Here is a 14236-nt window from a genome sequence, read left to right as displayed (position 1 = left end):
ATAAAGTTCAATTAATTCTCAATGTCATATTAGAAATTTATGAAAATCAAAAGGGAGCTTACATCAATAGATATAAACAATTCACCAAAGTTTCATGCGAATTGCTGACAGCATTTTTGAGTTATTGTCCGAAAACTGGAAAATCCCCCCTTTTTTAATGAATAAAACCCCATAACTCAGAAATGTAAAATGTAAAATTTATAAAATTCTAAAGGGAGCTTACTTAAATAGATATAAACAATTCACCATAGTTTCATAAGAACTGCTGTAAGCATTTTTGAGTTTTTGTCAGAAAACTGGAAAATCCCCCTTTTTTATGAATAAAACCCTGTAACTTGGAAACGTAAAATCTAAAATTTATAAAAATTCAAAGGGAGCTCATGTCAATAGATATAAACAATTCACCACAATTTCTTGAAAGTTGGTGAAAGCATTCTTGAGTTATTGTCCGAAAACTGGAAAATCCCCCTTTTTTTAATGAATAAAACCCCATAAGTCAGAAACATAAAATTTTAAATTTATAAAAAACGAAAGGGAGCTCACGTCAATAGATATAAACAATTCACCAAAGTTTTATGCAAATTGGTTAAAGCGTTTTTGAGTTAGTGTCCGACATGTTGACGACGGACAGACAGACGGACGGACGGACAGACGGACAGAGGTATACCATAATACGTCCCGTAAACGGGCGTATAAAAAGGAAAAAAAGAAAAATCCCCACCCCCAAATGATTCATCACCCCCAAACTCAATCCCAGCCTTCCCTTTGTGGTATGGTACCTTGCAGTACAATTTCAGAGAGATCCATACACTTGAACACAAGTTATTGTCTGGAAACTAGAAAAGTGCTTATTTTTGGCCCCTTTTTGGCCCCCAATTCCTAAACATTTCGGGCAATTACCCCCAAACTCAATTCCAGCTTTCCCTTTGTGATATGGAACCTTGTAGTACAATTTCAGAAATATCCAAACACTTACACACAAGTTATAGTCATGAAACTAGAAAAATGCTTGTTTTTTGCCCCTTTTTTGGTCCCTAATTCCTAAAATTTTGAGGCAATTACCCCCAAAATCAATTACAGCCTTCTCTTTGTGATATGGAACCTTGTGGTACAATGTCAGAGAGATCCATACAGTTACACACAAGTTATTGTCTGGAAGTTACAAAAAAGCTTATTTTTGGCCCCTTATTCCTTAACTGTTGGTACCATAACCCCCAAAATCAATCCCAACTTTCCTTTCGTGGTATTGAACCTTATGGTAAAATTTCATGGAGATCCATTCACTTAAACTAAAGTTAGAGTGCGAAAACCAATGTGTCTTCGGACAACGCCGGAGCCAACGTCATACCAATATACGACCAAAAAATTTTTAATTTTTGCGGTCGTATAAAAATGAGTCTAAGAGACAAATGCAATTTAACATACAGTTCAGCTTTTATATTAATAGACTAAATTGCAATTAAATAAAACTGAATTTTCAACTAGGAGAAACTAGGTCATGAGGAACAATTACCTAAAATAAACCCGAGCAGACAGGTAATTTACAATGACATATCCCTCAAATTTACTAAATTCTTTTAAAGATAAGATTTTGTTTTGAAATTTGGTTGTCCTTGTAGAATTCCTATTACAAATGGAATATCACATCCTCATGATTACAATTATATGGATTATAGAGCCAAATATTTAGGTACATCTGAAAAAACTTATTCTTGGAAGTTGTCAATTTACACAGTAGTAAGATCTTTGAGAACCGTTTTTATTTGTACTGCAATGTAAAATGAGTTTTTCATAAATAACATAACTAACAAGTGAATCTGTGAGCTACTGTTCACTAATGATACCCCCGCCCCACTAAAAGTATAAGATAAACAGGAAGTTGTTGAGTGATGAATCTGAAAACACATCACACGGTATAGCTGACTCATATAAACCCTGAAACCAAATTTCAGAAATCCTTGTAATGTAGTTCCTGAGAAAGATGTGATGAAAAATATTCATGGGACGGACGGATGGACTGAAGGACAGACAGAGGTAAAACAGTATACCCCCACTTTTTTAAAGTGGGGGTTTAATTATGTATTGCTACACAGTCATGCTTTTCTCAGACTGGTAAAGATGTCTTTGCACTAAATCTGTTGGATGTGTACTGATTAATAGTTAATTCTGTGAGAACATGATTTATTTATTACTTGAAATTTGCTTTGAACTAACTTTCAGTACAGCAGTAGCTCTGAGTACTCTTACATCAGTACTGTTGTCTTAATAGTTGTTTTTTGAGCTTTGTGCCAATTTGATGTTATATCAAGGTGTAAAGGTACATGTATACCATGAATTAAAGGGTGTGAATCTACCACTTTCTTTTATAATGGAATAAAAGACTGGAACTCATTACCAGAAATAGTTAAAAGTTGCTCAAAGAAATATAATTTAAAAGTACAAGTGAAAAAATTTTTGATGGATAAATTTAAATCCATCTTTATTAGTGAATTCGTTTTTTTTTTAAATTTACTGAGGCTTTGACCATTTATCTGTGATAATTTTTAATGGTTTGTGTTATTTTTTATGTGTCAACCTTTGGTGTGAACTGGTAGTCTCTTCTTAAAAGGACCCCACTGGAAATAAGTTTCAATAACTTTTGTGGGCCATCCTAGGGTATTAGGCTGCAGTGATAATCAAGTCTATATAATTTCAAAATATCATGACAATTTTCATAATTTTATTTTTCAAATTATAATTTTCAGTACACATGTAAATCATTTAGTGTTTGTAACTATTCATGCCTAGTGCTATATCTATATGTCATTTTAATTTATTTTTGTCTGTCAAATTCATGTCTTTTATCTTGAATAAATATATATATATATATATATATATTATATATAGATTGCCTAACAATGTAATTTTAACACACTATTTAGTATGTAAATATAAGAATGTTTAAAATATTTACAAAATGATGAAAATAAACGCAATATTTCGCTAGACTAACTAGCTTTATCAAGCGTGCATCTATCCAGGTGAAATCGGATGTAGATGATAAGAAACTTTTGCAGCTCAATGTATATGTTGCACTTGAATTTAGCTGCCTTGAAAATAATACATAATTTGGATGAAGTTCAAGATTTTTACAAAATTGGTAGTTGAAGTTAGCAACGTCCATTGGCCAATATTACAGGATAAAAAAGGCCGATGCTGTGTACTAAATTATTCTTTATCTTTCCTGTATCTTTTCTCATCTTTTTCGTTAAGACCATCAGGTTCTAAAGTGTGGAGTTGGTGGATCCAAAAATTTTCTCTTCTCCTTCTCGCCGTGGTGTCCCACTCGGTGTTGACTTCTATGATTTGGAAGGTAACATTATCAAAAGAATGTTTCGTTGAACGAAGATGTCTTGTGAGAGGACAGTTTTTGTTGGTTTTGTACCATGAACGATGGTTATTGAGCCGAATATTAAATTTGTCCATTGTTTCTCCCACATACTGAATGCCACATGTGTCACATGTTAATATATAAATTGAGTTCTCCGTTTTACAGTTGGAATTTGAGTAGATGGTATAATTTTGTTAAGTAACGGAGCTGATGAAAGAACTGCTTGTATTGGCAGCTTTACAACACAAGCAGTTCCTTCGACCACATTGTTTGTAGCAACCGGGAGATGGAGTAGGCTGCTTTGCTAATACAGATGTCACTAATTTGTCACGGATTATTATCTTCAGTAGCACGCATTTCACAAATGTTTGTGTAATCCATTCAAATCTATCGCTATCTTTACAACATGGATAGCGCACTGCATTTCAAGAAATTAAGATCTTTAACTAAAAAGAAACTACAAACTGAACATCATTTATCAAACTTAAAAAAATATATTCAAAGTAGAACTGTACCAAAAGGTTTAAACATCAAAGTGAGTCCCCAGGCACCGGGACATAAATCCAAAAGATTCATGAGCCGTTGGAATGAAATTCTGTTTAACTGTTCAATCCAGCTACTTCAACTGTTACTTTCTTTTACAACCACAAATTACAAACAAATTGTAAATGAAATATCAGATATCATCAACAATAGTAACATTTCACGTGACGATTTACCAATAATTAAACGTCGCCTCGCAGATATTGAAAAAATTGAACTATCCAAACATAAAGAAAAACAAAGGAATAAATTTCAAAGAGATAAAATTCACACTGTCTATTTAAATCAGGATATGAATGATATCAATACAACAAACCATAAGGTCCCTAGAAAAAGAAAATTCAAAAGACGGAAACAAAAAACTGAAAGCATTGTTGTAAATTTGTCATCTAAAGAACTTACACGTGCTGAAGAATCTCTTTTAAGTAAAGGTTTAAACTTCTGTCCTATCCCATCAAATGTAAATAACTTTCAGCTAGACGAGGACTTAGACCAATTCGCTAGACGTTTACGCTTGAAAGATTTTTTCTACAATAGGGGCAAGAAAAACCTTGAAGAAGCTGGATTAACAGATTCAGATACTGACACCAATGAAGAAGTCACGCCCATCCCAAAATTTAAGAAAAAAAGTTCATGGAAACCACCTAAGAGTAAAAATGATAACTTGGAGTCATTCATTAACTACGTGAGGTCTGATATAAAGTCCTGTATAACAAATACAAGAAATTATAATTTATCCAAGTCAGAAAGCATTGCTTTGAAAGCGTTAAAAGATCAAGAGGATATCGTAATAAAACCTGCCGACAAAGGGGGCGCTGTGGTTGTCATGAATAAAACAGATTACATAGCAGAGGGAAATCGCCAACTTTCAAACTCCATTTTTTATAAACAATTAACCACAGATCCAACACTAAATAATATTCGAAGGATCAACACCATCCTTCAAGAGATGTTCGACAAAAAGCATATAGACAATGACACCTTTGATTATCTCCGACCTCTTGAGAACGAAGCAAAGGCCGGAAGATTCTATATGTTGCCTAAAATACATAAAACGGGCAATCCAGGTCGACCAATTGTTTCAGCAAATAGTCATCCAACTGAAAAGATATCAGAATTTTTAGACCATCATCTAAGACCTCATGTGAAAGAACTACCCTCTTACATCCAAGATACGACTGATTATCTAAAGAAAATGGAAAGCCTCAATCCTCTACCAAGCAATACTATACTTGCATCCATGGACGTGTCTTCTTTATATACCAACATCCCACAAGACGAAGGAATATCAGCGTGTGAAGAGGTATGGAACACTCGTAGTGAAAAAAATCCTCCAACTGAGTGCCTTGTTACACTTCTGAAACTAGTGCTAGAGAACAACAACTTCTCTTTCAATGAAAAACATTATCTCCAGATAGACGGTACTAGTATGGGCACAAAAATGGCCCCGTCATATGCCAACATATTTATGGGCCAACTTGAAAAATGCCTCTTGGCTAGTGCTCCATACCAGCCCTTATCATGGTTCCGATTCATTGACGATATTGATTTCAAATGGACAGATTCACAAGAACATCTTAATGAATTTCTAGGACACTGTAACTCTTTCCACCATTCAATAAAATTTACATATGAATCATCTATGGAGAAAATAAACTTCCTCGACACTACGAGTTACATCAAGAACGGAACCATTATAACGGACCTTCATACCAAACAAACGGACAAACATCAATTCCTTTCTCCTAAAAGTTGCCATCCTAAACACTGATCCCGTGGCATCCCATTCAGCCAGGCGTTGCGAATCAAGAGAATATGCTCTACTGAAAATACGCAAAATGCTAGACTTGGACAACTACGTAAACATCTAGTTGTTCGAGGATACAATAACAACATCATTGATAGCGCTTTCGAAAGAGCAAACAAAACTAGTCGCCAAGAACTTCTAGAGTACAAAGATAAGAATAAAGCAGCTAACAGAACACCCCTTGTACTCACTTACCATCCTGATTTTAAAAATGTGTCTTCCATAGTTCAGAAGCATTGGAAAATTATAGAAAATGATTCAAATCTTAAAAAAGTATTTTCCTCACGTCCAGTCATGGCCTTCAGAAGACCTAAAAACATCCGTGACAAATTAGTGACATCTGTATTAGCAAAGCAGCCTACTCCATCTCCCGGTTGCTACAAACAATGTGGTCGAAGGAACTGCTTGTGTTGTAAAGCTGCCAATACAAGCAGTTCTTTCATCAGCTCCGTTACTAAACAAAATTATACCATCTACTCAAATTCCAACTGTAAAACGGAGAACTCAATTTATATATTAACATGTGACACATGTGGCATTCAGTATGTGGGAGAAACAATGGACAAATTTAATATTCGGCTCAATAACCATCGTTCATGGTACAAAACCAACAAAAACTGTCCTCTCACAAGACATCTTCGTTCAACGAAACATTCTTTTGATAATGTTACCTTCCAAATCATAGAAGTCAACACCGAGTGGGACACCACGGCGAGAAGGAGAAGAGAAAATTTTTGGATCCACCAACTCCACACTTTAGAACCTGATGGTCTTAACGAAAAAGATGAGAAAAGATACAGGAAAGATAAAGAATAATTTAGTACACAGCATCGGACTTTTTTATCCTGTAATATTGGCCAATGGACGTTGCTAACTTCAACTACCAATTTTGTAAAAATCTTGAACTTCATCCAAATTATGTATTATTTTCAAGGCAGCTAAATTCAAGTGCAACATATACATTGAGCTGCAAAAGTTTCTTATCATCTACATCCGATTTCACCTGGATAGATGCACGCTTGATAAAGCTAGTTAGTCTAGCGAAATATTGCGTTTATTTTCATCATTTTGTAAATATTTTAAACATTCTTATATTTACATACTAAATAGTGTGTTAAAATTACATTGTTAGGCAATCTATAATTTTATTTGTGTAATTGAATTAATCTCTGTACTGATTAATCCACACTCCCATAGATTTGTATGTCATGTGCTGCTATTTATAGGCACTTATATATATATATATATATATATATATATGTTGTTTGTGCTGTATTTAGACCCCTCTACCAACAAATGTGTTTTGCATGCACACGTATAAAAATTGCGGTTTTTATCCAACGCAATCATAGGTTTGAACGTTGCTTTCAATTTAGACTTGTATATATATATATATATATATATTGTATATATATGTAATTTTATTTTCAGAGACAAGTGCCTGCCTTTGTGTCCTCATATTACAACAGATTCACACCTGGCAATAATATGACTATGTTAAATGACATTCTTTTTCAGAACAAACTTCTGTCTAAACACATGATGCATACATTAATATAAAAAATAGTGTGGCCGAATCGACTATGGCAGAACTGGTACTGCGGCCGAAACGACCTATGACCCAACTGGTTGTGTGGCCGAAACGTCTTGACAGCCCTGGCCCCTGATGTATATAAAGAGAGCACCTGTTCTACATATGAAAATATGGTTCCTCTACAAAGGGGGTTTAAAGATAAGTTAGATTAGATGTTGGGCAGTGCATTGTCTGAAGGTGAAGTTTCTCTCTAATTTCAAAAATAGAGCTAATATTATTTGATAGGGGTTCGATGGCAACCATTAGGAAAAAACTGCTAAGAACTCTGATTCCCAATAAGTGATTAGTTTAATATTGTATGACAAAAATTTGAAAATACAATCTTGAACCCTAATAACACGTGTTCCTTTAGGTTTTAACACTAAGCCATTTGTATGTCGATATTTATTTAGTTTCTAAATTAAATTCAAATGTCATATTGCTACATTTGTGGTTGTTTCATATATGTTTTTGTCGAAAAAGTGAAGAAATTGCATGAAAACCTTCTCTTGTTGTTGCAGCCATTTTGCTGGAGTCGATCTTTGAATAAACGGAAGATTTCAATTTACAAATCATGTGACTACGTGAAATGTCGGCCTGTAACATACTCGGTCTATAACAAACTCTGCCTTCAGGCTGGGACTATTATACTAACATCCCAGCTTCAGGATTCACATGTAAAATGAAGTAAAAAACTCGACCAATGTTTCGAAGATTTTGTTTTCTGTTGAGTTTTTCATGAGACTATTACGCTAACTATATTAGTCCTAGCAAGGATTTGTATAGTAAGAACTTCTTACCAGAGACATATATGTCTCTGTTCTTACTATACAAATCCTTGGTCCTAGGTTTTTTACTGTTTTTTTTTACATTGTTTGTGTTTTACTTGATTTTTTAAAACAACATTATATCTGGGACTACTCCAGAGACGTATATATGTCTCTGATTGATCTATTGGTCCTAGTTTATATATAAAGAATTTACGAAGTAATCATTAACATTTTTGAGAGAAATGTACAAAAAAAATATACTTAGATGTTAAACAGTTTTTATATTGAATTTGGGGGAATTAAAATAGAGGCTTCGAGAATAAATTAGAAAGAGTGTCGACAGGTCGTGACTTTTTTCATTGACGATATTGGTGTGGAACCGAAAAAAGACGATGATTATTGTGTTCTGTTATCATTCTTAATGCGTGATAATTTCATTTGGATCTGAAGGTAAACATTTTGATTGGATCAGAATTTTATCTTAAATCTGGGACTTAAATTAGTCTTAAATTTACAGTTTCAGAGGGCGTTTTTCATAGATAAAGGAGATGAATAGTTAATCATTTATAGTAGATGTCATTAAGGGAAAATTTGTCAAATGGGCGCAGTTTATTCTGGGCAAATGTAACCTATTATTTCAAAAATGAAGTGGCGTAAAAGTAACATTGACGCAAATACATCGTAGCACAAATGAATTCGTTTTTCACTGGAGATATAGTGTCCGATGGAGATCGTTTTCGAGTGTAGATCAGGTTTTTTCGAATATATTACATGCGATCAGATAAATTTACTGCTATTTCGCGTATATACTAGTTTTATTCATGACTGTTCATCTTATTCTGATTACTAAACATGTTTTGAGCACAAACGACGCACAATTTCCTTGTAGTTCACTAACATTTCAGTGTTTTACATTGTCCGTGTTTTTTCAAGAGAAACACTTAAAACGTCTGGGTTTTTAAACAAATGGTCCGGGTTTTTCAAAGAAAATGTGAATAAGAAAGAAGGCATTCTTGGGCTTAAAAACTAACTTTTTCTAGTTTGTAACTGTAATTTAGCGAAGGGCAATATTATATATTCCTAATAAGTAACAAAACATATTACTATGTTGATCAAATTTAACACTTTTCAATTTAATGATAATTTTCTGTGTCTGAAATCATTTTACTATAACCTTGCAGTATTAAGATATATTAGAAATTACTGGATTCTTTGTAAAACTGTCTTTAGGACCGAGAACAGGGATCTCATAATCTTTTCAATATCATTTCATGCTACAATATTTTTTTACAGTAAATGATAGTTTATGATTTATATATATTATAGCGGTGAAAATAGGAGTTTTAAAAATAGGGTTGAGAAAACAAAGGGACAGAAGTTATAAATTTGGTAAAACGCAATTAACACAAATATTCTTCTACTGAGAGAGACCTGGGACCAGTCAAGCCCCTCCCATTCCCCAAAATACACTTAATCCACCCCTGTACTATTTCCTATTGACAAAAACATTTGAATTGAACGGAATATATAATTAACAATGAAATAAATAATCTATAAACTTTAATATGAGCCCTTTGAAATAATAATAAGAAAAAATGTGTATAGAATGGCGTACACCTCGTGTATTTAATTCATGTTTTTCACAGAGTTCCGTAGAAATATATTGGTAATTGTTATGTCTAGATAGAGATCCGTATTTTTAATTCTTTTAAAGCACTGCTTACAGATGGAAATTAAGCGCTATCATGGTGTTTTATTGCTGTGTGGCCAATTATAACATACGCTTGGACATTCTCCTAGCTCATCACAGTATAGTAGCATTTGAAAATTGTTCTTGTTTACCATTCATAGAACGATCAAACAAATTATCATCCAGACAAATAGTAAATGAAACATCCAGGATGTATTTTCTGTTAAAAAATACACATACCCGCTTGACACATACAATATACGTACGTCTCAATCCAACATTGTACTGCTTGATACTATAGTCTTGGAAAACATGATTTATTTATTAGTTGTAACTGGCTTTGAACTAGCTTTCAGTAACCGCGAGTACTCTTATATCGATACTTTGACAGTTGTATCTATTGTTTTTGTTGGTTGGTTTGTCTGTGCTTCGTATCGATCTATTGAGTAAAAATCCATTTGTAACTGATTTTTACAGTTTGTTCTTTTTTGTGCTGTAACACTACTGTCCAAAGTTAGGGGAATGGTTGAGGGCTTACAAACATGTTTAACCCCGCCACAATCTTTATATGCCTGTCCCAAGTCAAGAGCATGTAATTCAGTGGTTGTCGTTGGTTCATGTCCGTCATATTTTTTTTTTTTCGTACTTTGTATTGTATAACTTAGGTCGTTAGTTTTCTCGTTTTAAATGTTTTTAATTTCTTTTCTTGTTTGGGTCTGTTAGAGCTGACTTTAAGGTATAGGGTTTTCTCATTGTTGAAGGCCGTACGGTGACCTATATCTACTTTTTCTTCGTCATTTGAACTCTTGTGGATAGTTGTCTCATTGACATTTTCCTTTTCTTAATATATTTGTCTGTGCTCACATTAATATTGTTTACAACACGAATATTTACTGTATGATATCCATATTTGGTTGAATCGACATCGATATACGTATGTTTGGATCGATACAACATGTGTTCCTGGGCGTTGACTTGTTGGATAGTTCCACCATATTTACCTGAGCGTGGATATGTTTGATATATCCAGATATACCAATGCCGTTGTCCATGCATAAGATGTGGCAAACAATAATATATCTAAATATGCGATGCTTTTCACGAGTGTACGTGTTACGTACTACAGTATCATCAAACTGGTTAAATGCATTGGTCTCGTTCTTTGAAAAGTAATATATTTGAACCTTTTCATTGTTTTTTAAACGTAATCGCACTGACATATAGCATTTTAAGCCATTGAAATTTTGTTTTGACTAGCAGGTCGAACAACTGATGTTCTTAAACCCTGCTGACTGCCATTGGCGATTGCCAAAATAAACGGATCACAAGATGTAACAAAACAGATCTTATTATAAAATTATTACCAAACAGAAAAAAATAAACTTGCGGAAAAGATGGTATACCGCAAACACGAGGTGCAAAAATTTGTACACCATATCCGGATTTCGACAATTAATGTCTCTTCAGTGATGTTAGGAATCGAAACGGTATTTGGAAGGCCATATATTTTACCTCAATTTAGGATAGACTCTTGAATTTTGAAAGAGTCAAAATAGGATGAACGGATCATATAAACCCGAAGGCAAATATAATACAAGCCCAAACGAAAAAATAAAAACAAGTCTAAATTGAAAACAACATTCAAACCTATGATTGCGTTGGATAAAAACCACAATTTTTATACGTGTGCATGCAAAACAAATTTGTTGGTAGAGGGGTCTAAATACAGCACAAACAACATTTTCCAAAAGACCAAATGAGTGAAAAAGTATATTTTAACAAAACGCATTTGACTAGCAGGTCGAACAACTGATGTTCTTAAACCCTGATGACTGCCATTGGCGATTGCCAAATAAACGGATCACAAGATGTAACAAAACAGATCTTATTATTAAATTATTACCAAACAGAAAAAAATAAACTTGCGGAAAAGATGGTATACCGCAAACATGAGGTGCAAAAATTTGTACACCATATCCGGATTTCGACAATTAATGTCTCTTCAGTGATGTTAGGAATCGAAACGGTATTTGGAAGGCCATATATTTTACCTCAATTTAGGATAGACTCTTGAATTTGAAAGAGTCAAAATAGGATGAACGGATCATATAAACCCGAAGGCAAATATAATACAAGCCCAAACGAAAGTCTAAATTGAAAACAACATTCAAACCTATGATTGCGTTGGATAAAAACCGCAATTTTTATACGTGTGCATGCAAAACAAATTTGTTGGTAGAGGGGTCTAAATACAGCACAAACAACATTTTTCCAAAAGACCAAATGAGTGAAAAAGTATATTTTAACAAACTGCATTTGACTAGCAGGTCGAACAACAAATGTTCTTAAACCCTGCTGACTGCCATTGGCACGGATCACCGATGTAAAAAATGGATCTTAATTATAAATTTAATACTAAACAGAAAACAACAAACTTGCGGAAAAGATGGTATACCGCAAACAAAAGGTGCAAAGGTTATATATATATATATATATATATACAAGTCTGAACATGTGACAACTTTAAGACAGACATTCTCCATCGGATAACACGTGGTTATACAGGGTTAACACAATAATATAGAAAATATATATAATTCGTCTCAAATTTAGCCCAACAATGTTAGATCTTCAAATATGCGTTAGTAAAGTTTTGTTCTTCCCTCAACGGGATTCGAACCCTTGCTTCTGTGACATCGTGGCAACACCGCCTGCACCGTGTCGGCCAGCACCCTAGACCACTCGACGACCTAGGCTACATGCACCATATGTATGTGGTAAAACTAATATATTCAGTGAGCTCACCAGGACGCACATGCCTCATACAAGCAAGGACTTTCTGTCACTGAATCCAAGTTTAAAAAAACAACCTTCATATATTTGATCATACAATTAAACCTTTTCTTTTATATAGTTCAGAAATTTGGGGATATGTTAACCCTTTAAAAAATATATTAAAATCTATGACTACAACTGTAGATCAGGCTTATCTAAGCTTCTTTTAGAAAACTACATATTAAATTTTGTAAACATTTACTTAGCGTTGGCAAAAGGGCAACAAATTTTCCACTCTTTCTGAACTAGGTAGATTCCCTCTGCATATTTACACTGCAAAGTCTATGATAAGATACTGGCATAGGCTTGAAAATGTGGGTTAATTTTTTCCATTACTAAAAGATGCCTATTTAGAGTAAAAAATTCCGTCATGGTATGGATCCTTATACTTCTTTCTAAAGAATATTAAAGGGGTTGACAGTTGAGCTTCTGCAAGCAATTATAGCTTTAAATTTTTATACAAAAAATATCTGTACCAGTGCTATGAGGATCAGTGGAGACTCCAAATGCACAATTGTGCTGATGGAAAGCTCTGTAGCTACAGCACTTTCAAGACCAATTTTGGTCTTGAAAGTTATCTTATTTTATTGCGATCCCCTGAGCGGAGGAGAAGTTTTTCTCGATTGCCGCTTTTTCGTTACATAGACTTAGAATTGAACAAGGTCGATATTATGGTATTTCTCGACAAAACCGAGTATGTCTCAGGTGCACCTCAAATGAAATTGATGATGAAAAATATTTTTTTTATTTTCATACACATCATCTTTAACTAGGAGAAATTACATGTACTCCAAGATTAACTCGCTCTTTCTTAACTTTAAGTACTTGAGTCCTAGCCAGAAACTAATCTTATTTAAACTAAGTTATATATCCAATAAATTGCCAATTTATTAAAAGCACTTTTTGATGTTGGGGTGTGCCTGAGAAGGAGATATTACACTTGTAAACGTATATATATATTTATTTATATGTGTGTGTTGTTCATTCATGTCAAACTTTTTTTTTGTTCGTTGTATGTATACTACATTATTGTTTTATGTAGTTGTTTAAATAATGTCATATTGTAATATGCTATTCGTGAGCCCATTTAATGCAAAATAAAACTTCTTCTTCTTCTTCTTCTTCTTCTTCTTCTTCTTCTCCTTGAAAGAAAACATCTTTTTCCACATCCTTCTTAAATTATTTTTCGAGAAATTTAGACTCAAACAAGTTTATCTAAACTTGATAAATCACATGTCCGCAAGAAAAGACGAATTGTCGTTGCCTTATAGTATCATAAGCTGTTAATGGTTTTCATTTTTTTTCCGAAACAGCCTCTCTTGGTGTAATAGATTTCACACTGAGTATGAGAAAATGGTGCGAATATAATTTGAAATGGATTGGGGATAAATGATTCATAGTGAAAACTGACGAACATAGTATACGAATACAAATACGGAAGCTTTATTTTGAGTCGATTTACAATTATAAACTAGTAAGAATACAAACATACGCTCTTGAGAGCTTTTTACCGAAAAATAAATAACATTTATACATGAGGGTCGTAATGGGGGTACCTTCATGACGAATAACGGTAAATAATCTTGCCAAATGACGTTAACGGTAAGTTTAGGTGCCTGACGATAAAATGAACCTTTTCTTTATGACG

At 33.7% G+C, this 14236-nt stretch overlaps 1 protein-coding gene and 1 long non-coding RNA gene across 2 annotated transcripts in view; one reads left to right on the top strand and one right to left on the bottom strand.

The window, feature by feature from the left end:
* Positions 1 to 7832, bottom strand: part of LOC127728507 (splicing factor 3B subunit 1-like) — a 50394-nt gene extending 42562 nt beyond the window's left edge. Inside the window, exon 1 of the mRNA XM_052235892.1 lies at positions 7797 to 7832. Coding sequence (XP_052091852.1) covers positions 7797 to 7818 — 22 coding nt within the window. The 5' untranslated portion in view covers positions 7819 to 7832. The remainder of the gene's footprint in view (positions 1 to 7796) is intronic.
* LOC127728560 (uncharacterized) overlaps positions 1 to 14236 on the top strand; it is a 173566-nt gene that overhangs the window by 48546 nt on the left and 110784 nt on the right. The gene's annotated exons all lie outside the window — the stretch shown is intronic.

Source organism: Mytilus californianus, unplaced genomic scaffold, assembly GCF_021869535.1.
Source record: "Mytilus californianus isolate M0D057914Y unplaced genomic scaffold, xbMytCali1.0.p SCAF_2, whole genome shotgun sequence".
Lineage (NCBI taxonomy): Eukaryota > Metazoa > Mollusca > Bivalvia > Mytilida > Mytilidae > Mytilus > Mytilus californianus.
The sequence above is the reverse complement of the archived record's forward strand: the minus strand, read 5'-3'. Positions and strand labels throughout refer to the sequence as shown.